At 38.4% G+C, this 26,214-nt stretch overlaps 1 protein-coding gene across 1 annotated transcript in view; it reads right to left on the reverse strand.

The window, feature by feature from the left end:
• The window catches only part of pcxa (pyruvate carboxylase a), a 109,373-nt gene that overhangs the window by 43,061 nt on the left and 40,098 nt on the right, over nt 1-26,214 (reverse strand). Inside the window, exon 10 of the mRNA XM_079587041.1 lies at nt 11,168-11,350. Within this exon, the coding sequence (XP_079443167.1) occupies nt 11,168-11,350 (183 nt within the window). The remainder of the gene's footprint in view (nt 1-11,167; nt 11,351-26,214) is intronic.

Below are 26,214 nucleotides of genomic sequence, written 5' to 3' on the forward strand. Positions count from 1 at the left end.
CACTGGTCTAGCTGGTTTTCCAGTAGCTAAAAAGTGTCCAATTTCCTCTAAAGCCAACAGACGAGCCTGATCGGCCTGAGAGACCAGCTAAAACCAGCTTGCTGGTTTAAGTGGGTTTTTCCAGTAGGGTCCATAGATACAGTAGCTCACTAGAGTTTGGAACAGAACTACACACTAGGAATCTATGATGAGGCCCTCCATTTCATTGGCATAATAAAACATGGAAAATCTGAAGATGAAAGAAAGAATTTAGAATCATAGGGAAGGTGTGATTGAAGACCAAGCAGATTGCAAAAACTGCCTGGGAAAAGCACGACTTCACACAGATCTGATAGCTAGTTCCAGTCAGGAACACTGCATAGTAAATTGCACGGTCTAATTTTTACAAGTGCTTTTGTTCTCAAAGCCCGATCTCTAAAATAATGCGCATGCTTTTTTATTTCCAAAGCACCCCCAGAGCATAAATGTCTTTACAAACTCCATGAAGAGCACAACTCCGACTGCATGAAAGACGGTGTGGGCAGCACAAGGGAGGAGGAGACGGATGAGATGATGGAACGGTTCCGTATGATTGCTACAGGCGACATTCTGCCCTCCTTTACCCAATTAAAACCTACTGATTGGCACATAGGTGGTTAGCCGATCATGCATGCAGGAGCAGTGATGCAGACAGAGCTGGCCTGTTCTCTCTCTGGCTGTGATGACTCCACTGCAGCTGCAGCTGCTGAGCTCTCCCTCCTCTCTCTCTCCTGAGAGTCTCTTGACAAGACGATAGCTAGAGCAATGCACAAACACGCACAAAAACGCAGCCTAAGCAACTTCAGTCCTTTGAGAGCCAAACTCTAACCCTACTATACTATGGGTTTCCTCCACAAAACACACGATGGTTAACATTTACAGTATCCACAGAGAGGGCTAGCTACAGTTCTCATACAGATGAAGTTCTTAAAGGGATAGTCCACCCCAAAATTTAAATTCGGTCATCTTCTACTGACCCTCGTGTCATTCCAAACCAGTTGGATTTTCTTTCTTCTGCAGAAAACAAAGTAAGATATTCTGAGAAACTTATTTTGATGTGGAAGATATTTGTAAACAGAGGTTAAACAAAAACAAAAAAAGGTTGGTAATGTTGTGCCAATATCCTACTGTCCAAAAATGTTAGATTTAATCTCCACAGCAGGAATATTGGATCCAGAAGCTGAGGTCATCCTTCCAGAACTCGAATCTCTTGTGAACGCACATACGGATGTTGCCAGCAATTATAGTGAATAAAGTTTTAAATATGAATATTTGTTTTTACAAAAACACATCACTTTTATTAACATTTATTAACCCAGTGTCGTATGGATTACTTTTATGATGGAGGTATGCGCTTTTTGGGGATTCAAAAACTGGGGCACTATTCAATGCCATTACAAAGCTGGAATTGGCTTAAGGTTGAGTCAATTATGGGATCATTTTCATTTTTGGGTGAACTAGACCTTCACTACAACAAAAAGTGAAAACAAATCCAAAGAAGAAGAGACTAAATTAATTTATATATATATATATTCTGTTCCACAAAAATGTCTAATTATGGAAATAAAAGGTTTGCTGATGCCACTTAGTTTTATTATTTTTATTATTATATTTAACAGAGCACATCAAAAAGAAAAAAGACAAATATTTTTTTTATAAAAAAATGCTGAATATGTTGCTTCACAAAAATCTCACTCTACAAAACAAAACCGGTTGTTAATTTTGTATTATTTTGAGGAAAAAGGGCCAGGTCATTGCAAGTGCTGTGCTCAATACTAGACAAAGAATTCAATCTGAAACAAACAGTGTGTTCCTCTGATTCCCCACTGCTGTCTGGGCTCTTTTCTCAGAAACCCAACACCAAACGCAAAGGATAGAGAGAACACTTAAGCATGCATTTTGACTTTGCTCACCTCTCTCTTTGCCTGTAGGTCATGATGTTCCCGCTTTTCCATCTATTTAAGCGGGCTGGAGAAGTGTGAAAGGAAAAGGGAACGAAAGAGACACAGCTTTCATAAGAGCACCACCTCCGTGACTTTACAACCACCCCTTCTCTTATCCCCCCTGCCAGCAACGAAATACCCAGTAACCTCTGCCTGCTCTCTCCTTCATTTCTTCCCTTCCCACTCTTTTCAAGGCCCACCACTCTTCCCATTGGGACAGGGCGAGTGTGGGAGTCTGACAGGAGCTTTTCTGTTGGAGGTTCGAGCTGTCAGCTCCCTCGGCCCTCCCGGGTAGCCCCAGGGTGCATTCACTCTCACTATTAGTAGCACTCTCTTCATCAGTGGCAAAATTTCTCATTCATAACAGGCCTCAGCTGCCAGTGCCGCTAGCCAAGACTTTGAAAAAGCATTAAGTTATGTCTCTTAGGTTGTGAGGTGCTGTGTTCTTTTCACGCTGACTCTTTGTTCCTCAACCTTTGATTCTGTTCTCCTGTGTGCACCTCCTTTATTTTTCATGGAGTCGAGTGAGTTTGAACGTGCCGCAGATTTTTTGATCCAAGTGCACACATGCTCTCAACTAGTTTTATAAGGACTCGTAATTCACATGGCATCTCCAGCTGTGCACATTTGCACAGCTGGAGCATTCTGGATTCTTTCCATTCTGGATTCTTTAGTGATTGCGTTGGGAAACCTCTTATTGGAGACTTTTCTTTATCTTTGTAAGGGTTCAGATGAACTCATCCATTATAAAAATACACAAAAAAAGGAGTAACTTTTTAAAACCAGATAAATTTACTTAATAAAATGTTGTTGTTAAGATGTATTTACACTACATTACACTTTTTTTATGTTTTAGTAGTCTCTTTTGCTCACCCTGAAAAAGTAAAAACAGTAATAGTGAATATACAATAAATAAATACAAATATATTTAAAAAAAATCTATATTAAATGTTTTAAAATGTAATTCTTTAATTGTATACCACAATCCATCAGAAATCTTTCTAATACAATGTTGAAAACTGTTGTGCTACTTAATATTTTCGTAAAAACAGTAAAAAATAAAATAAAAAATAATCGTAAAAAAGGATTCATTGAAGAACAAAGTTCAAGATATCAGATTATTTGAAGAACAAAGTTCAAGGTATCAGTATTTATTTGAAATATAAATATTTTTAAAATGTCTTTACTGTCACCTTTAAGCCAAAAAAAAGTACTGACCCCAAACTTTTGAAGTGAACGGTAGTGTGTATTATTTTCAGAGAATATATTTTAATGGAGTATATTTGTTACATAGATGGCAAATTGTTTTAAGCATTAAAAATGTTTTATCTTTCTCTAGAATGAAATTGACCTCATTTAACAGTATATATATATATATATATATATATAAACAAGAAAAAAAAAAATACTGATCGTGTACTTGTCCACCCTCGTTTTCGTTTCTCAATGATGAACCAATAATAACAAGCAATTCTGAGGAAAAGTGTGAGAACTTCCAAGTTCCTGTGTTCCAAAATCAGTGCATTTAGGAACATAAGTGACGACACCCTGATACCAGACACTGCATCCTCATGGGAGAACTGCAGCATCTAGCTGGAGGCACACGGCTGGTTCTGACGAGAACACCTCTAGGCCGTTAGAAGGGCTTGTTCAGCAGTAATGATGAGAGAAGTCGACAGAGGCAAAACTTACACTACACAGCCTGTGATTTACTAGACAACTGCATTACCTCAATCACCTAGAAGCTAAAACTGACAGACACACCGAGATGTTTTGTACACGTCCACTGGTGACCATAAATGCTGCACAAAGTGATGGCTAAACCATTGTCTTCATCTAAGTAAGGCTAGATATCGATTATATGGTGTCATGCTGCACAGATGAGTCACGTGATGCTATAAGTAAAGACCAATCCTCTCTTTTATGGCCAGTAGAAGGCTCACTAGCTCTGTAACCATTCGACTGCTGAGTAATAATGGAGCATTAAAGAAGCCATCATGGATGAAAACATCCTACGGAGAGTTGGATTTCTTTTTTCCAGAGGACAATGACAAAACCATCATGAGGGTACAAATCGAGGTAAATGTTTATTTGTATTTTAAGCATTAGAGGCACAAATCCTGTGTTTGTTGCAGTGAGATCTAATAGATGCTGATAAAAATTGTTTAAGACATTTTTATAAAGCAAGAATGCATTAAATTGATTAAAAGTGACGGTAAAAACATTCATTTCACAAAATATTTCTCTATCAAATAAATGCTGTTCTTTTGAAAGTACCATTCATCAGTTTCGTGAAAAAGAAAAATCTGAAAAACTGATAAATGTAATCATTACATTTTCAAAATTTTTACTCAAAAATGTAGTGTTGACTGCATTTGTCAGGATGAACAATTCAAGCCTGTTAAAGTTATTGCAAGAATAAAATTATAAATGTATTATTTTTCGCTAATTTATGGTATACATATAACAGGTCCCAAACTAACCACTATTGAGCGACAGCTTCATTTATACAGCTTCATGTGTGACCCAGTTACTCGTAAAATGTTTTTATTTAATAGAAATATGCACGCATGTTTTAAACTGCATTTAAACCTCTCAAATCTAGGCAACAGTGTTGTAACAATAGCTAACTTCACAGAAATTAGAGAGAAAATAAAACCGCTTATGTAACATTTAGTTTGATCTCCTGATGTTTACGATGTTGACAAAGAAAAAAAAAAATTCTTTAAGAGGTGCAATCCTTATTTTGTACAATATTCATGGAAAGTGCATGGTGCTAAAGAAGTACAGCTCTACTGTGATAGAAGGGGAAAAGGCCATGATGACTGTGAAAGGACAAACACACTTCAGACGGTGACTCTCCAGGGAGAATAGGATGGTGTATTTGAGTTTGCGTCCTCATTCAATTTCACGTATTTACTTAGAGCGAGAGAGCTTCTCTTTTTTTTTCTTACTCCATACACCCTCCTTCTCTCTAGGGTTCTTAATGTTTGTCAGCTTCCATCAGTCTTCGTCTGAAGCCTTCATGCAGAGACACTCTCCCCCAGTCTCACTATGTCTTTCACTCTCCACAGCTTCCACCCTCATTCAATACGGCCTCCAGGCTCTTGACACGGCTCAACTTCCTGACAGTGATGAACATATCTTGATATCATATAAATGCAGCCCTCACAGAGAAGAGGTACTGCGGAAAAAGGAGGTAAGGAAGGAAGGAAGGCCGAAAGAAAGATAGAAAGGAGCAAAGACAGCAAAGCACAGGAGACTGACAGTAAAATAACAAAATGTTCAGCGAACATGACTTCTTTTAGACCTACATTAAACTTGGCTTTCTCAGCAGGAGCCTTTCAAAGTCAGCAGGACAGTGCTAGAAAATATAATGAAACATTCAAGCTTTTATTTAAAAATCACAGAGAACCCTTAGAACCAGGAACATAGCCTTGGCTCCAATGGTTTCGCCTCCTGATATGCCATGTGGTTTCTAATTGAGAATATTTGTGAAAGAAACAGCCTGTTCCTTTAAGTATCTGTCCAGAACACTGTTCTCAGCTTTTGAAGCATTCTACAATGGCCAACAAAGCAATTCACAACATGCAAGAGCTACCCATGGTGTAACAGAGTATGAATGTGTGTATGAGGAGTTTTTTGAATAGCCAAAGATTGTGGCCACAAACCTTGGAGAAGTGGTCTAGCCTAGGCATACATAATTTAATCAATTCATATGTAAAAAACAAAAACTACTGTACCTACCATATTATCACACCGTGACCAAAATACAGTTTTAGGGGTAAAAGACAAAGAATCACATTGCAGAAACTAAATGATGCTAAAAATCACAGCTGGAAAGTTAACGTTTTAAAAGGGAAGAAAGAGAAAGAACAGGAGTGAAAAGGAAAAATTCTTAATAAAAAGGTTTCCTTTTCCCCCAAAACGGAACACTTAATTTCTCACGCTCCACTTTGGTTCTGTACTTAATTTTCCGCTACAATTACACGTAGTTAATAGTGTCTGTGCCCAATCCAGGTCATGGAGATCTACCAACCTTTAGTGTTCTTTCAATAATGTCAAATATTGGGGGCAATTTTGTCATATCTGATTAGGTCTAGTTTTTAACAGCCCTAGCAACAGTAACCTCCCACAGCAGCCAAACCCAGAGTAACATCTCAATCTGTATATTAGGAACCAAAAATGTCCTGAGACTGTTGCACCACACAAGCATTTACACTCTCAGTGTGGACAAACACATCTGATAACTTGCGCTCTCCAGAAGCTTGCGTTCTGCAAGTGTACGGTGCCTTCTGGTGCCATCCCAAAAAGTCACAAAATCACTTTCATGGACCTTAACCTTCACTGTTCCCTGCTGGTGGAATGACCTGCCTAACTTAGCCATTTTCAAGAAATCATTGACCCATTAATACTAATACGAACAGTTCTATTTCTATTCTATATACTTTCTTAGTTAAAAAAAAAACAAAAAACAAAACCTTGCTACGTGTACTGTGCTGGACTAACTGGGACTTGTCACAGCACTTACACATTCTTGCTCTTTTGTTGCTTTAAGCTTTTGTTTTGTTTGTACTTTTGTTTTTTTTTGGACAAAAGTAGCATGTAAATGCTAACTATCTGGGTTCAAACTCAATATTTCTGCGAGTAATTTTCTAGGCATGGTTCGTTGAGGTTTGTCCTGTGCAACTGGTTTTTGAGATGCATTTTCTGGTGTGTAAATTCATAACAACGTGATAAATAATGAGGACACTTGTTTCTTCATGTACCATCTGCAACGGATCCTAACAAAAAGTGCTCAAGCAGCCTGCAGTTGCTATGGTAACCTCCTCAGGCAAAGACATCTAGTTGAATTCTAACTAACTTATAATCTAACTTCTAAATCATTGTTTGATACTGCTGTATGCCACTGAAATGTATTTAAATATTTTTAAGATTCATCGAACACTGTCATCCTTTTTTTTTGGCATTCACACCCTCACCCTACCATTGTAATAAGGGCACCAGTAAGTCACTGTGAATAAAAGAATAATCTAAATGACAAATTAGTAATTAGCAGTTGTCCTATGTTACTATATCTGATGTCCAATACATCCACTAGTCCTGATCCAGATCTTAGGAAAGCAGCAGCCCCCCCCCCAAAAAATAATAATAGATAGATACTGGTTTCTCCATTCCACCTCTGCAAATGGATGTCATAACCACAATCCATTATTTGAACAGTTAATTAAATCTTGTGGTGGCGATACAAGATAAATTGGCTATTTGAAGATGCCTAATAAAAACTAGGGAGCTCCCAAGCCCCAACGGAGAAGAACGGCCTCCCTCCTGCCGAGCGCAGCGGCGGGAACAAGTTGAGGAAGAGATAAAAAAGGAGAGACAGAAAAATAGTGCAAGCGATCATGCAAAAAAAACATGGTGTGTTAATGCGGAAGACAAGATTAATCAAATGTGGAAGGAAGAGGAAGCCTGTAAATTAAGGAAGCAGGAGAGGTTTGAACTTCGCGCATATCCTGGAGCGCACTTCATCAGTCTTCATTAAAAACAGGCAGGCCGCGGCACTTCTCAAGCTCCGGCCATGACGCCCAGCAGCTTGAAGTGATTCTCAGAATTCTTCCGAGGCCAGGTTCTCTAGTCACGCTTGGGAACGTGGCCCGCAGGGTAATCGAGGACTTTCCTGATTGTAGAGAGCGCAAGGTGCAGAGAGGCGTAAAGAGAAATATTGGGGTGGAATGACTGAGTCAGTGCAAGGCAATTTTCGGAGATGTTCTGTCACAAACTTTACTCTAGCTGTGGGGGAATTTAGATGGGAGAAACACTAGCAAACGGACAGCAGATCTTTCCTGGAGGAGGAAAGAAAAAAAATCTTGAAAGGTATTTAAAGTCATGTTGGAGCAATTTTTAAGATTTGTGCATAGGGCAAGATGGGAGGGAGATTAGGCAGAGAGAGAGAAAATGTGTTAGGAGGAAAAACTAAGAGGTCGGAAAAACGATGCAGTGCTTTAAAAGCTTCCCTGACGGCCGACCCTTCAAAGCTTGTATGTCTTCAAATACATATGTCACCCCTCACATGAGACACAAAACCTTCTGAGCTGCCTCACTGCCTACATAGACAGCATCCTAACTGAAAGGGAACCTCATAATCAAGTTTTTTTTTTAAGTGCATTTACATGCGCTTTAAAGGTTTAATTTCAAGATGTCCTTTTGAGGGTACTGCCCAGTGACAAGCTGTTGTACCCTAAAGGCACAAACATTTTTCACTTTGGTTCAGTTTTTGTGAAGTCAGACTAAAGGCCTGTTCCCACCAAGAATAACCATAACAATAGCTTTATTTGCATCCACACCAACACACAATAACATTGTTTATTGTAAGCACGCTGCAGTTATGTTGTCAGCCATTTTAAATGCTATAATGCTTTAAATTTAAACTGCCTTCACATCATGCGCCTATGATACCTAAAAGAATTAGATCCCACAAAAAACACAATTAGGTCACTATTAACTCAGCCTTCATTTGTGTTCCTAACTAAAAAATATTTTGTTGCAGAGGGCAGTACCTGCTCCCGCTCTTTTTCTATCAGTCTCTCTCTTTTCACACGGTTTCTCTTCCCTTTGAAAAGCAGAGCTTTAATTGATGCAGTCTTTTCATTTTTGTCTGTCATGTGAAGAGTAAACAATTGGCCAACTGATATTTATATCCATTTTATTCTTTAATTGTTTTATAAATCATTTTATGAATTTGCTGAAGGCTACCAGGAAAGCTTTGTAACCGTTTATTAATTTCATTCACAATATGTGCATATTAATTCATTATTAATCTGATGCTTAATCTGCCAAAAATGGCTCCGTTAATGTTTGTCTCGTCACATTGACAACTGCGAATTACATTACATGAATCATGTAAATTATATATTTTCAGTTCAAAATTGGGAATTTTTATTCATTTAAATCCCTGATTAACTATGTCAGTTTCATATTTCTATCATAAAACAGCTGATGAATAATAAATGTTTAGTTTAGCTACTTGCATCCAGAGATGGTCTTATTTTTGGGAGATACCATGGTATACAGCTCTACCATTGGAGAAAGCGTAACGGTTAACTTGGATCACGTGTAACTTGAGAACCAATCAAATTTTTTAATAGTAATACAGCTTTGACAATTTAATTTCTGTCAGGGAGTTCTTTCAGAATTTCCTTCAAGTCACAAAATTGTCTACAGCTTCTCTTATAAACCAAAATGTTTAGAGTTTACAACAACAACAAAATTATCAATCCAAAACAGATGTTTAATAGCAAACATGTTAGATCAGGCTGTCGATACTTTAAATGATGGGCCTTTGGTTTGCTTGTCTGTGTACTGCTTCCCTACATTTTATTTTATTTTGCTAAACTTCGCCTGCCTTAAAAGGGATAGTTCACCCCCCCAAAAAAATTAGCTCATGATTTACTCACCCTGGAGCCATTCTGGGTGTATATGACATTCTTCTTTCAGACGAATACAATACGGAGTTATATTAAAAAAATGTCCTGGCTCTTCCAAGCTTTATAATGGGAGTGAATGGCTGTATGTCTTTGGAAGTGCATCAAATCGCATCTATTCATTATTAAAGTGCTCCACATGTCTCCGGGGGTTAATAAAGGCCTTCTGAAGTGAAGCGATGCGTTTGTGTAAGAAACATCCATATTTAAAACTTTAAATATGCCAGGACATTTTTTAATATAACTCCGATTGTATTCGTCTGAAAGAAGAATGCCATATACACCTAGGATGGTTTCAGGGTGAGTAAATCATGGGCTAATTTTCATATTTGGGTGAACTATCCCTTTAAACACGACAATGGAATTCACACTCAATCTCCCCATTTTGATTGGTCAACCTAAACATTTTGATTTTGACAGCCGCTAAGGCAGCTCATGAGTTTCTTGGTGTTGTGAAATAATGGCCTGATTTTAATTTAACTTGGGTGTAGCAAGGATATTACATAACTTTGTATATAAAACAGCAGTCCAGACTTTAGGGTCCTCATGGTGGGTACGGCCACGCATGACGGTGTATAAAAAAAAAAAATTGTGTTGACAATTTACATTTTTCAGTGAACCATGCCTTAAATGTTCCCTTTATAGGCAGCTCACTAGTCTTTAGAGCTATATCCTCATTTCATCCCCAAATAAAACGCAGCGTTCTGAAAACTCCCCGATTAAAGCAGCCAAAACAAAGATAGGTTCTCCTAATACCCCCCAAACGAATTTCTAAAGACGCTTACAGGAAAGCTCCTTCCCTAATGGTTTATGTAAACACATTTATTTTATTCAGGCTGATTAAGCGCAAACACTCCATGACAACAACTTCTCCCATCCGCACCCCTCCCTTTCTCCGAAACTGGCACGTCAGAAAATGGTGAGGTCTGCACCCTTCATCCGAGAGTGCCATTAGTGCCATCACTCCAACTCTGATCACATTATGCTGATAAATACTATATTATATGTGCCTGTTACCATCTATGGTCTAACATGACTCATCCAGCATATTCAGGTTTGTGTGTGTGGGAGATAAATAAAAGCTCAAGATCTTCAAAATGGAAATGTTTTTAGCTCACTCAAGGTCTGATCAGAGCCTCAGATGGCAGCCAGCATGACGGGTGACAAGACCGTGAAATGTCTGCAGCTCAGATGCGTTTCAAAAGAACAACACATTTAATAGGGGAAAAGAGAATCCATAGGTTCAGTCACGAGAAAAAAAAAAAGAAAAAAAAAAAAAAGAAAAAAAAATCACTTCTCATCTGATCTCTTACTCAGTTTGTCATGTCAGGCTTCTCGCGCTTTGTTGTGCTTGCTTTTTCATGGGAAGTTACCATTTTCGCCTTTGTGCGCTTTGACCAGAAGCATAGCAGCCATTATAAAAGGGCAAGGTCATGGAACTACTAAGCCTTTTGAATATTAATTAGATTACGTCACATAATTAATATTCATGAGCTAAGCTGGTAAGTTTTAGAATTGAATTTTTTTCTAAAGTAATTGACTAAAGGCATGACATTTACTCTAAAAATCTATTTGACCAGCAAAAAACATACACAATCTCAGTTTGACACCACAGCACCTTTAAAGGTGCAACTGAATCGATTTCCAGAGGTCTATGCGGAATCTGACCGCAGTCGTGCTGCCCCAGATCGTTTATGCAAGCACTGTTGTCGAGAAAAGCCTTACCTTGACCCCACGGACGCGGAACTCCGCTAAAGCTCGGCTCATTTTGGCAGAGGCCGCCGGCAGATCCTTTCCACTGGCGATGACTTTCACCAGGAGTGAATCGTAATGAGGGGAAATGATAGCACCCTGGAAGGCAGACGCGCTGTCCAGCCTGATACCCATGCCCTCTCCACTGCGAAAGACCTGCCCAGGAGGAAAGAAGATGATGGTCAGAATACAGATTTGGACTAAACGTCATGTACATACTTGCGGGAGTGCACTTGAAAGAACTAAGATTTTAGACTTCAGGAAGACCATATTTTAAATTGTACAAATAGGGCTGCACGATTAATCGCAATTTACAAGTAATCGCACTTAAATCGACTTGGCTTATCGCGATTTTGAAAGTCGCTGTGAGTTCGAGTCACTTATAATGTGCATTTGAAAAAGCTACACACGTAAAACATCTTTCCAAACATGAGAAGCATTTATGAACCTCTTGTCCAACAAAAGACAACATTTATTAACATGCTTTTACTCCAAACTCACTTCATAACGACAGCATTTTGTGAGATGTGGCTTCTTACACAGAAAAAGGCAGTTGTGTTTTTATTAGTCATGTTTATTCAAAACATTTCAATCTTCTGTTTATTCAGCTACAGCGATGATGCCCGATAGGGATTTATAAAAAAAACAAAAACATGATTACTTACAAAAATATGATTACTTTTATATTACGTTATTATAATTTGTTCGTTTTATAAAAAAAATGATGTATTATTTGTTACATAAAATCCATGATTTTCTGTTCTTTGGGCTTCTAATTTCAATACATTTTCCTAAACAATTTCTAAGTCTCAAATAAAAAAAATAAAAAATAAAAATTACATTTCAGCGGACTTTTTAATCTCATTTTCATTTTACTGTTGCTAACACATCGCTTTGAGCTTATAGCTGGTTAGTTCGTGTTAGTGAACATTAAAGGTGGTATTTTCCACGTTGATTCTGCAAAATGTATTTAAATTCGGTGAAGTGTGTTCAGTAGCACTCGGAGTTCTAAACGTTCTCAGAAAGCACATCAAATGAACCAAATATTCCCTAAATAAACACAAGGGGCAGGGTATTTTGCATAAGTGCCATTGATGGGCGTAGTTACTCAAAAGGTGAACAGGTAAAATCGGCTGTTGAAATGTTTTGCGCATGATCTCAAAATATGTAGTGTGGATTGAAGGGTTTGAATGCAGTGTTTAAAGGTGCAATTGAGCGATTTAACAAAACAGCTCTTCAGGGTGAGACACAGGAGGCGGCCCTCAGTCGCTTACCAAAGCGGAAGGTTAAAAAAAAAAAAAGCAACAATTTGAAAATCTAACATTACACAGAGAGCTGCCCCTTGAACTGTACAAACATTCATCCAGCAAAAATAGAGCAACCGTCAACACAAGTACCTCAGGGAAGTGTGCAGGCAATAAGAACAAATTGAGGAAAAAAACACTGACACACACAAACATGCACACAAAAACACTCACACTGCAGCCAACTGGCAGCAGTCATTTACTGTTGGAATTGTGCTCGGTCTCAGCCTCTGGCATCCACATTACAATCATCAGCACAGTAAAATTGATGTGCGCAGCAGAGATCCAGGCATCAGCGGAGGTATTGTAAAAGGGTGGGGTGTTAAAATAGGGATATAATGACACATGAGAAACAAACAGAAATAGAAAAATAAGCCAATGCCTTGGCTTCATTACAGCTGCACTTTGAGTAATGGCTGCGATTGCTCAACATCGATTGTGTCGCCACTTACGACATAAGACATGCTAATGAACAGTAGATCCACCGGAGATTATACAAGCATCGCCATGGAAATCCAAAAAAGTAATTTGATCTCACTCAAATTGAGTGGAAATTTGATTTGACGCCGTTAATGGCTTCTGCCACCCAGTGAGATGACCGTCACAGAGATAAGACAGCATTTTTCTGTCATTTACACCCTGAATGCCTGTAATGAGTGAATGAAAGCAAATTAAAAGTTCTTATCAAGAAGTCAACACAAAACCAAAATGGATGTGGTATTTGGTAATTTAAAAAGTTTGTTAAGCTAAAGAAATTAAATTCCCACACTATTTTCTTATAAAATGTACTCCAATAATCTTAGTTTAATTTACAACTATTGAAAAATCTTTTTTCACAGTGCACTATACGTTTTCTTGTATATCATGACATTTCAGAACTTCATTGCAAACTGAAATTCACGCTGCCTTTTCAAAAACTAGTGTTCATTTCAATTACGGTCAAAAAAATCAGCAGAAACACAAGAAATACCATCATATCATTATCCGACAAGCTCCATGCTGATCCATCCGGCTCAGCATTGCTCAGAAAAATGAGACCGGGCAGCCATAACAGCGATCCAAAGCTGTGTACTTGGCTTTTCATTATCAGACAGATGCTTTAGGACAGGATTTCTGTTGAAGCGCCACTGATCTGGGTCACAGCTAGACTTCTGGAAGAAGTGTGTGACACAAAGAGATCTGAAAAGGAAGGAAGGCAAGCCAAAGCTCTGCATGGGTCAGTCTTATTCTCTCTCTTTGTTCTTCTCATCTCTCATTCTGTTTTTTTTTCTTGCTGGTGGTAATTATGAAGCTTTGAATAAAGGCTCAAATGGATGCCGAAACGGATGCTCGTCTTCTTCACCACCAGGGGCTTGAGTCAAATGAGAGTTTTAAATGCAATTACAAACAAACCTCTACCTGCCATGCTGAGAGACAAAAAGGAGGAGGGAAACTTTGAGCTGCGTTTGATTCACAGGGTCCCTACACAGCATTCACACAGAGTAGGGCCTGCGTAGATGATCACAACAAAATGTGTTCATTTGGAACAGTGCAATATTATAAAACAGACGACACTTCGGGATTCTGGGTATGGTGACATGATATACAAGTGCAAATAAATACAAATTGAGTCCGTTTTGGGGGGTTTACGGTTTGAAAAGAAAAGATTACTTATACTTTTAATGGTAAAGACATTTTGGAAGCGGTTTATTTTACAGTCTTGTTCCTCATGTACACATAACATGTAATTATTCTAGTAATTACAATAACTGGGTAATAACTATACTAACCCTAAACCTACACCTTAACCTAACATTAACCCATTACTTTATGCAAGTACACACTGTAAAATAAAGTGCAACCAACATTTTTAAATGTTATGAAATGTTTCGGTAACACTATTTTACAGTGTCTTTGTTACATATGTTACATGTACTAGTTGCATGTAATTATGCAACATTTACTGTTATTACTAACCCTCAACCAAACCCTAATAACAACCCTAACAGTAAGTACATGTAGTTCATTAATATTACTCAATACTTAAATATATAATTACATTGTAACAATGACACCTTAAAATAAAATGTAACCAATGATTCGGTTTGAAATAAAGGGTTCTTTTTAACTTGCCATTCAAAGAATCCTGAAAAAAAAATATTTTCAAATATATTAATTTAAAACCGTTTGAATAATATTTCACAATATTACTATTTTTATTGTACTACTTTTATAAATAAATAAAAATCTGCCCCAATCATTCTGAATGGTGGTGTATATAATTTCATTTATGATTTTTCATACCCAAAACCCCTAAAGTTACTGCTAAATGACTGTTGCAATGTTTTATATAACAATATATAGGATTGTGTGTGTGGTGTGTGTGTGGCGTGTGTGTGTGTGTGTGTGTGTTGTGGTGTGGTGTGTGTGTGGCGTGTGTGCGTGTGTGTGTGTGTGTGTTGTGGTGTGGTGTGTGTGTGGTAAACATTGTTTACCGTAAAACCTTTACAATAGCAACAAAGAACAAATAACATGATTTGTGTTTGTTTATATTAGCATACTATTAGCTAAAATAAAATTACGAAGGTTTGTTAACGCATTTTTCTAAACTTTCATACTTTAAATTACATGGTTCACAAACGGTTAAAAAAATACATTGAAACACTCAAAAGACAATACAACTAAACCAATTATACTTCCATAGTGGTGATATCAGTGATATCAGTTACTCCCTATGTCTTTAACAGTGACTAAATATATAAACTTTCTATGATGTGGAATCTTGCTTACGGTGGTCAAATACCCTGGAAGTCTTTGCAGGGGACTGTTGGGCGACTGGAACATGCCTATAGACTTATTAGACTCACTTCTTGAAACTCAGGCATGAAAGAGAACAACAGGGAGACAGAGCAGGAGAGCGTGATTTCAGCAGGTGAAGGGTAGAGTTTCAGAGATGGCAAGAGAAAAATGCTAATAGAGGGAAAGAGATCCCACCGTTTCTGAGCTCCTAGCAACCCTGCATGCTCTAACAGGCAGAAAACCATCACAGGAACCCAGGAGGGAGATGAGCGAGAAACGCTCACCCGATTGTTTTATCTCGGAGGGAATATGAAATTTGATGCATGGAAGAACGTGTCTTTGAGCATGTCAACCTAATCAAAATCGTTCCTTTTTTTTTAAAAAAAGATCTGATTTAGTTTGAAAGGTTGTCTTATCTAAAAGATGATGCATGATATGGAGTTCAGAGCAGCAATTCTTTGCCTTCTGGCAAAAAAACGGACTGGGACTAAAACGTCCCACTGCATCATATGTGCATATTATACCCACCTAGTTTATAAATATTGAAGAATTTTGACATGTAAAAACCTTTTTACATTACAAAAACAGCATAAATTGGTACATTATGTAAATTTCAACCACTTGCATATTGTGCGTTTTTAAAGGTTTAAAGTTAAAAGGTTTCAGTGGTCAAATAATGTTACAATAATATCACAGACCCGAGAGTTTGTTTTTTACTGACTTGATTAACTGGCAGTGTACAGTACGGTGATATTATAACATTCATCTCACATCATGTTTGATTCGTAGCATGAAGGAGACTCGTGTAGACTGATAGCAGCAGAACAGGTGGAGGGCAGTATAGCATAGTGAGCTAGAAAATCACAAATCATTTTTGAGAAAGAGTGGTGACTGGAATTTAAAGTGGACTCAATCCCATAAAACGGAGTTACAGAGTAGTGGAGTGCTGGAGAAGCTACTTTGAAACTTTATTTTAAAAAAATCTTAGCTAAAGTTTAATTACTTTTCAACACTAAAAGCTACTAACAAAAAGTGGTTACAGTACATTAAAGCTATTGATCTTTATAAATATACATTCTATAACAAGATATGATACAATTAGAATAATTCTTATAATTGTACACTACGGTTTACTTTTTTAAAATAAATTAATACTTTTGTTGAGCAGAGAGGCATTAAACTTATTAAAAGGTGGCAGTAAAGACATGTATAATGTTACACTTTTTTTTATATATATTTTTTTTTTACTTTGAAAAAAAAAATCCTGCAAAAGTATCATCGTTTCCACAAATATATTAAGCATATTTTCAACATTAATGATAGTAATAAAAAATGCCTCTTGAGAAGCAAATCAGCATATTAGAATGATATCAGAAGGATCATGTGACACTGAAGGCTGGAGTAATGATGCTGAAAAACCATCTTTGAAATCACAGGAATAAATGACGTTAAAATTTGAATCAAATAAATGCATCCTTGAGCATAAGAGATTTCTTAAAAAAAAGAAAGATAATAAATAAACCACTGACAGACTAGCTCAACAGAAAAAGTCCATCCATACTCAGTTCATCCCTCCTGGCTTAGTATTCAATGGCAGAAGTCAAGTATGACTAGAAGTGGCAGACGCTAGAGAATAAGAGGTGAGACACAGGCCTACAGGATGTGACCTGAAGAAAGGGCACTGGTTGCCTGGTGAGACAGAAATCTATCAGGGTAAATGCAGTCTGAGTGAGAGCCGCAGATGCGCTTTTGTGTGCGAGTGTGCAGTGACATTTCCACATTACAGTGAGTAATGCCACAGGCTCCTGCTCATCAGTGTGCAGGTGTGTGCGCTTGGGCACATGTCTCTCACTCCATCTGGAGATCGAATCTGAGGTGTGAAATGTCATGATCTGGGAATGCTGGGAATGCTGGTGCAACATGGGATATGCACATACATGTGTACAAATACACAGCAAGTTCAGCGCGGTGATCCATGCGCATTACTTGCGCTCTCAAGTTGCTACGGCAAGTGGGAAAAATAAAAATCGTCACCTGCCAATCAGGTCTTTTCCTACCCACCCCTTCTTTCCCTCGTGTTTACACAGCATCCCTTCTCTCTTAAGTAGGTCACTTCACCTCCCCCGTTTCCCCAACAGCCTCAGATCTGTTTACCCGGAGTCTATGTTAGCATCTCTATTCTGCGGTGCTTAACTGCACATGTCTGTCCTGAGGTCTGCCCAGCATCCCACTGCGAGGCAAACTAATTGTGGTAGCCCAGTGGGGAAAAAAACTAGATCACCTCATGTAGCTCAGGCATCTACGTTAATCGTCAACTCTACTTGAACTATTATAATATACTTATTTTCATGTTACTGCCAATAACTGATGGCAGATATTTAAAATCTGTACCATTCTGTCTAAATACAAATAAAAACAAAATCATTTTAAAATCTACAAGTGAAGTGAATTTACATTTAGGCATCACAACATAATGCACAAGCAGTATGAAAAATTGATATTTATTTTGAGATTTGTTAAAGATTACTTTTAATAGCGTTTAAAATTCATTTAATTACTACACTTGAAATCTCTAAACTGTAGTAATTAATTAATTTCAAGTGAGCATTAGATGACAGCAACAGTAATTAAAACAATAGTGGAAACGCACCAATTAAATATTCTATATCCGCCATGATGACACTACTGTTCAAAGGGTCCGTAAGATTTTTTATTGTTATTGAAAGTCTCTTATGCTCACCATAGCTGCATGTATTTGATTAAAAATACAGTAATATTGTGAAATGTTATAAAATGACTTTTCTATTTTAATATATTTAAAATGTAGTTTATTTCATTACTCAGTGTACAGTCTTCAGTGTCACATGATCCTTCAAAAATCCTTCTAATATGCTGATTTGATACTCCGGAAACATTTATTATTATCAAAGTCCTTTTAAGACAAGTCATTTCACTCTGCGGCCATCTTTGAAACCCCTCTCGGGCATGCAAGTGCAGCTCCCATCTCTTTGAAAGGGGAAACCTCAAATTCTCCAAGACTGTTCCCCAAGCTTACGATTAAATTTCATATTTGAAATCACGAATTAAATTGGACAACAACAGTCTCATGAATTTTGTTTCTACACGCTCAGATCATGACAGAACACAACATATTTCAGCCAGGATTAAGCGAATGCGTATAAGCAGTGGAAACGCGGGTCTGACTGTTACTATAGGAACCTGAGCTTCTAACAGCAGCTGCATAGTGACGCGATGACTTTACCAATCGTCAATTGGCTCTTATTTAGAAGGCGGGACTTATTCCGCCATATTGAACGTTGCACTTTACCCCATTTAAAACAATACGAGTCTTGTGTCTTTGTTATTATCCATGTTCAAAACAGTTGTGGAACCTAATATAACCATTAGACAATATTCAGGGTTCATTTCACATATAAATCTTTTTTTGTAAAAACAATGTCACATAAATTTAATGCGTTCTTGGTGAATAGAAACAAATATGATTAAAAAAAAAAAACATTTATTGATCTTATTTGGAATAGTGTCCATGTGACAAATGCATATTTACCTTTTTTTTTTAATTTATTTATTTTTACATTAGTCTTTGAACCAATTCAGTGACAAATTATCCAAACAAACTGATTTACTAACACTCTTTTATTAGACTTCTCAGTTCTACCCCTTATAAACATTTGACTATACCCAGCATCCCATTTACCATTATGCACCCGTTTTGTTGGTCATGCTAGCCTGTTTTCCCCAAATGGGGGTCAAGAAGAAACACACCAGCACTTTGACAAGTCCAAAAGGAACGTGTGCGAGCTTCACTGTGCTAAAAAATACATCACACGGTCTTGTCAGCCTCATCTGTAAGCGCTCCTGGTCTCTCTGGAGGGAGGAAGCACAGAGCATTGAAAGGGTCGTGACCTCCAGAGCCTCCAAGGTACGACTAAAGAGCGCTCGCTCAAAGCAGTCTCATGCAGGAGAGGAGAAGTTTGCTCCGCTTCAATCACGAGGGCTTCATTTTTCTCCTAAGACAGAGGATTAGCTGGATTTGATGTCATGAAGTGAAAAATGAATGTGATTCCTGCAATTGTACGAGGTTGTGGATCACCCACACTGAGCGGAGGATAAAAAAAAAAACATCTGAAGGGAGTTTAAAATGCATTATTAGAAAATATAAAATGTTCTAGTTAATAAGGATGGGCTTTGCAGAGCTTGTTTTGCACCGTTTACACAAGCCATTTCAGCTGCAAACTGAGTGTGTTCAGTTTAACTGAGTCACACACTCAAAAACAAACATTTGGCATTTCCATCCACAACAAAAAACTGGACCGCGATTCTTTCAAGCTCTCACAGATCGAACAGATCACAGTGACATGGCAACGGTCCAAACCAGCTGTGACTGCCGCCGAGCAATTAGAGCATCAAGGGAAGACACCATCCCTCTTTGACTCTCCTCCATTATCCCTCCATCCCGCCGGCGTAAGGCACACAGTTCACATTGTAGACATGTCCTCAGAGGCGAGTGTTGGCAGTTTATGAGCAGCGTCATAATTACACATTCGCAGACGTCATGAAAAAAAGATGTGACAAAGTACCCTGTGGAAATGGGACCGGAAATGCCACGTGCACATCCACATGAAAGCGCAATGAAACATCACGCTCATGGGAGCACGTTATCACACCTCCACTCAGAGTTTTAAACACTCTGCTGATGTGCCCGGAGGAAAAAGTTAGTCCAAAAGCAGGGACAGAGGCAAAAAAAGCTAGATTTTACATTATATATATATATATTATATTGCAAATGTGTTCTGGGTGGTTGCAAGGGGACCGTTTACTGACCTTGGCAAAAAGATCTCACCCTTGGGAGCAAAAACCCACCGGCACAATGCTAGGTTTTTGTGTGTGGTTACCAGGGCATTGCTATGTAATTGTTAAAGGCGCTGTATGTCATTGTTTTGACTGTACTAAAGCACAAAAACCCATAATATATGCATGCAGAGATTTAAGTTTACATACTCGTTTCTCTGAAAAACAATGCTATAGCCAGTTATTCTACTTTGAAATGTGCGTTCCGTGTCGGAATGTCTGTTTTTGTTTTGGTCAGTGTGATCCCGCCCACTGCCCATTTACCCAATAGTATTCAGATACCCGGGTTGCCAGTTGGCGGAAAACACAGCGTATTGTAGCCACGGAAGTCAGCAAACAAACTAGGTCAGAGATCGCAGATTCTACCCAACCCAAAAAGCCATATCCCATCTAAAATGTCCAAAAGACATTAAAATGTGGAATAATCAACTTAAATTAAAGTGTAAAGCTCGTCGCCTTCCATTGTGCTCATTCTTGTTGCCTGTTCTCAAACTGGCAACCAGTGTGAGCTTCGAGTCTACGGAGAAGGGGGTTGGGGAAACCACCCTCTCCAAATATTTTGAATTTGGACTGCAGTCCCCATTTCAACCACTAGCTGTCAATATTACAAACTGCACCTTTAATGTATACTGATTGGCTGGTGGTACTTTGCTAAGGTGTTTGCTACCGTGATCCTTATTGCCCAAAATATCTCATCCCCAACTCACCAGCACAATGCTACCGTGTGTAGTTGCCAAGACATTGCTATTCAGTTGCTAAGGTATTCTGACGGGTTGCTAGCATGTTCCATTAGGACTACACAGCCACACAACAGTAAAGCAATAAGAGAGAAAGAAAGGGATTTTGACTTGGAAAGCAATGAAAAATGAAACCTGGTGTGCTAACTCAGAACTGAAAAGAGAGCAAAAGAGTAATCACAACAAGTGGAGAAAAAAAATGAACCCATGAATTAAGGTAGCCGGAGGAGGTTGAACTCCACATATATTCTGCGTTTGTATGATTTCCGTGTGACAAACCTGCACATTACCCACCGGCTTCTCCTATAAAAATGGTCCTTACCGCTCCGGCTGAACCACAATTCACCAGAGAATGAGAGAGAGAGAAGTAATTCCAGCAGTCAAGATGATGTAAAATTGCAAATACTGAAACAGTGATATGTAGAGGACCACTCACAAAATGAAACAACAATAGATGTTACAAACAAAAACAGAAGAATGGAAGATAGATTGTGGAGGGGAAAAACAAGAAATGTTTCAGATTGGAGGTGGAGCGAGAAGAAGAAAAACAGACAAAAGAGGAACACAAACCTAAATTGAAAATTAGAAAGCACAAACACCAATAGACCCAAGGAGCGGTGGGAGAAATGAGTAATAGAAGGGGGAGAAAAAAAAATCAGAAAAACAACAAGAGGAGGAGGGGGAGGGGGGTTAACAGAGATAGGAGCTGCAGGGAAACCGAAGAAATAAGTAAAAGAAAATCTTAGGATGTGCCAGAAAGAAGGATTTCATTACCTCCACAAATGGACTGTGATTTTGCAGCATATTTTATTAGGAATAAAATGCCAATCATAGTTAAATCCCAGCCCTACCTATTGGGCCTCCCTGCAGGAAAGGAGGGCAGACGAAGAGGAAGTCTTGTTCATTTCAACACAATTCAGTAAATGGGAAATTTTCAATTTCATTTCAGGGGCAGACTGAAATATACTGTTTCAGCGAGGTGATGGCACGATGGAACCAAAGAAATGGAGGTCTCAACAAACGTATTACCCGAGGACACAAAATATCCGCTGTATGACAGGCTGCCCAAGCAAGGTAATCTGCTGAGATGTTTTGGAATATACAGGGAAATGGATGAAGACGTACAGAGAATTTTAAGAAGCTTCAAAGAGGAAGACGGACGAAATACACTCGTCACCAGCTGAAAATACATTTCCCTGTCGTACATGCCCAACACATCCCAAATGTATATGCGACTGGATTTTAGATCAATAGAAATAGCAGGCGTTTAAAAGAGGGGAAGAACAAGGTAATTTATGGGGTAACAATGAGGGATTTAAGATTTAGAGCTTCACATGAACTGCAGGCTTCCACTGGATGCATCCAATTTGTCTCCACATAGATCAGATGAATTACATTTACTCCTCATTATTTCCGGCATGATCAAAGCCAGCACTTTTCTTAAAATTAATAACGTGAAGCAAAAAAAAAAAAAAACTGTTCAGTGGTCTGATCACTTCTGTAGTCTCATTCTCCGAATGCCCAAAGTTTGTTCCCTCCCCGATCTCCCAGATCTACTAATCTGTATCTATCTCAATATCCATGTCTATCAGTCTATCCAATCTAATGTTTTATTGTTTTCTCTGTATGCATTATGCAGGTAATATACATTTTCAAAACATTTATAAAAGGCTTTATCAAGCCAAAATGCTTCTTTTTTTTTTCAAATTTAAAGTCGCTATTCTGCATCCTAACCTCGATTCAAATTAAGAAACTAAACTTAAAAAGGCAATCTCAATTCAGTTCTAATGTTGCAAAGATGGTATTAAATGTTGCTAAGAAGGTATTAAAAGTGTTCTTTTTTTAAATCTTAAGAGCAAGAAAACCAGCTAAGAAAATGATATCTGGAAATAACGGTCTTTGAATGTCAAATAAGTGCTCAAAATAACCTCATCATCAGTTAAACCTACTGAGATAAACACCGGTCAAAAGCATTCCAGCGGTATTGGAAGATGGAGCACAGCATGTACACCGCATTACTCCCAGAATCCCAGAAACACCTGTTGTCCCCTACCAGCATTACGTCAAGACATCAAATGAGAAGAGCGGGCACCGGAGGCATTGAGACACTTTCATCTTATTTAGCTGATATATGAATATTGCAGCCAACACGCTTAACGGGCAAAAACTATTTAAAAAGTTAAAAGCCAGAGTTTCCCCAAGTTTTTTAATCCCATCTTCCCAATAACACAGAAATCAACATTAAATCTAAGCATTTACACAAACCTGTTCTTGTTGCGCTTAACAGATAAACTTCATAAAGATTTTTTCTTAATGTCTTTGGATAATGAAAAGAGGCCATTTCATAACCTGATTTTTCATTTTGATTACAGTTACAATCAACTCCCAAAAGGATACAATCAAGTCTTGCCTTTCGATTTAAAAATGGGAGTATTGTTAATGCATGCAGATTATTTTGGATTGTATACAAAGTTCTAACACCAGTTTATTCCGTTTCTTATCACAAGCAGACGCATTTGAGCTTTTATCCTAAATCTCTACACATTACCTTAACACACTGAAGAAGTGTGGCTTAAGTGTCCAAGTACTTTCTGGACCCAACTACATCTGAATAATAATAATACCTGCAGGAAGAAATCTCAATGCCATTTTATAAGCCATTTTTATCTGTAGAAGTTGTCAGCCGTTTCTTATTGGTATGGACGTGACAAACTGCTCCACATAAAAGAGAGAAAGTACTGAGGAGTGACTGTTTGAGGCAACTCAAGGGTGCAGACAGTGCGTTGGAGGTCAAACTAGTATAATTAAGAAATCTTGCAGGCGTCCATTCCCAGAGAAATGCTTCAGGCTAACCAGGAATCAGCAGACGTGATCCTTCAGAAACCTTTTCTTGCACACATCTGTGCGAGTGCGTCTACACACACACACGTGACACACGAGACCACGACGGTGCGCCGTATACCTGCCTGAGGTATTGAATTTCGTTTTGTGTTAGATTTAGTTGTGTTACTCTTGGCGGTGTTATCATGAAGCTGGAAGGGTTTTAGTGCCCCATGAGCCATTAACTGCTGACAAGAGCATAAGGAGAAAAAGCCTCAAAGAAAATGCAGCTCTTTACTTACAGCAAACTGCTCATGGAGTTAGTCTCAATGGCCATGATTTAACGTCAAGACATATGTCTCCCACGGCCGTGCAGATGTCTAAAGGCCGTTCGGGAAATCTCAGGTTCTTCAGGCTCAGATGAATTAGTAAACACTTTTGGGAGGATATGGCAAAAAACTTCACTTAAGGGCAGCTCAGTTGAATCGATCTATCTCGAAGGGATTCTGCTGCTCAGTTTACACTGGGTAGATAGTCATTCTTATCGAACAAGGAGCTCATTAGGAGAGGAGAAGATCTGCAAACCTTATTGGCATTACCTGAATTTCAAGATAAATGGCTCCAACACCAAGGTTTCATCTTGACCAGTCGAAATAGTAAATAAAATATGGTTTTAGGTAAAAAGCTATTTTATATTAATTATAACATTTTAGGGAACTCTTAATACGAACTTAATGTCCAATAAAGGCTGGATTAAAGCACTTAATGACATTTCCGTGACCCAATGTAAAGTGATAACTATCTATGGTTAATAAGTTGTTAAAGCATTTTCTAACTCTCTACATATGAGCTAATAAACAATTATACTTTTGTTAATTACAATGACAATGAATGAAGAATAATACATTAGTTACTATTTGTCTATAGTTTATCAGTTTATAAACTATTAATTCACTATAAACTAATAGTTTGCAATTGATTTAGAAGTGCTTTGGTACTGTGAACTTATTATAAAGTTTACCCATATTCTGTCTTTGAAGTTTGAACAACTAGGAATTCTTTAATAATTGTGAGACTTACAGAGCCTGAGGCAGCCAAAGCAGCTCCACCTCATTACATCGTCTCAGTTCTTCAGTTGGGATGAGATTTGGGTGTTAGTATTGAGCATTTTAGACCATTGAGCACCGCGCCAGTAGTGTTGCTGAACAATGAGACGGTCTTTAGCTGGATGCCTGAGGCTTCACAACTCCTGTTGGATCCATTTCCAGTCTTATGAGCTTTAAGTGTTCCTCTAAGGTCCTATATAAATCGCTGTTCATCAGCGCTGCGATGAACTGAATAATATTGTAAAGAGCCTGTAGCCAAAATGAAGCATTTATTTTGCATGGCAGGTTGAACCAATACCCAAAAGGATTGTTACGCCTGACTCCCATGATCCTCCTTAAGCCCCAGAGAGTATTTAAATGGATAGTTTACCTAAAAATGAAAATTCTGTCAATCATTTCCTCACCCTTATATCATCCCAAACCTTTATGACTTTCATTCTTCTGTGGAACAAACAATGAAAAGTAGATTGCTCACATTTTTGCTAATACAAATGGTCGTTGGGGTCAAATTATGTACTTCAAAGCATTTTCTTTTGTGTTCCACAGAAGACAGAATGTCATACAGGTTTGGAACAACATAAGGGCGAATAGATAACAATATTCATTTTCGGGTGAACCATCTCATTGAAGGTTAGTTAACTGCTAACAGTTTAACACCGTTCAACAATAGGTGAATTTGACTAGTCATCCATATTGAACTTACAGCCTGTAGCACATTGAATGTGTGTAGCATATTTTTTCGAATATCAGGTAGTGACAAAAAGGGTGTCTTCAGGCGAGTCTACACTCCACTCGTCATTCAGGGGGGTTTTGCCACCTCTCCAATAATGTTTGTAAATGGCCTGCGACGCTGCTGCTGTTTCCAGAATACCAATGCAACCTCCGCACTAACACCCAGTCCCCAGGCGTCTCCATGCGCACGTGTCTGGAAATGACAGCTTGGCAATGTGACTTGACGGAGCTGCATTGTTTCAAATTGTGTGGCGGCGGCGGGAGTTTGCATCTCCGAATAAGACAGCAGCAGACTCCTACAGAGCTGCGGAGAGGGAACGCTAGCGTCGGTATGGTCTACCTTGGGTGAAGGGCGGCGAGGAAATGCACCGTCATCAGTTACAATCTACAAAAGAGGAGCATGTCACGTAAACGAGAGGAGACAAGTCTCGCGCCAGCCATCTGGAGTAAAAAACAATATTTTCTCATTCCTCTCTAATAAAGGAAGACGCGAGATGGCTCTTTCTCAGGGAGCTGTGTGTATTATTGGCAGGCAGGATGAAAGATGAAAGGCTAGTGGTCATGGAGATCTGCTCCAGAGATGCCCACGGAGCCAGTGAGGCGATGTCACACAAATCAACATATGCTTTACATCTACCTAGGAGGCATGAATCGTTCCCAGAAATTTTTCA

Source organism: Phoxinus phoxinus (genome assembly GCF_949152265.1).
Source record: "Phoxinus phoxinus genome assembly, chromosome: 17".
NCBI lineage: Eukaryota > Metazoa > Chordata > Actinopteri > Cypriniformes > Leuciscidae > Phoxinus > Phoxinus phoxinus.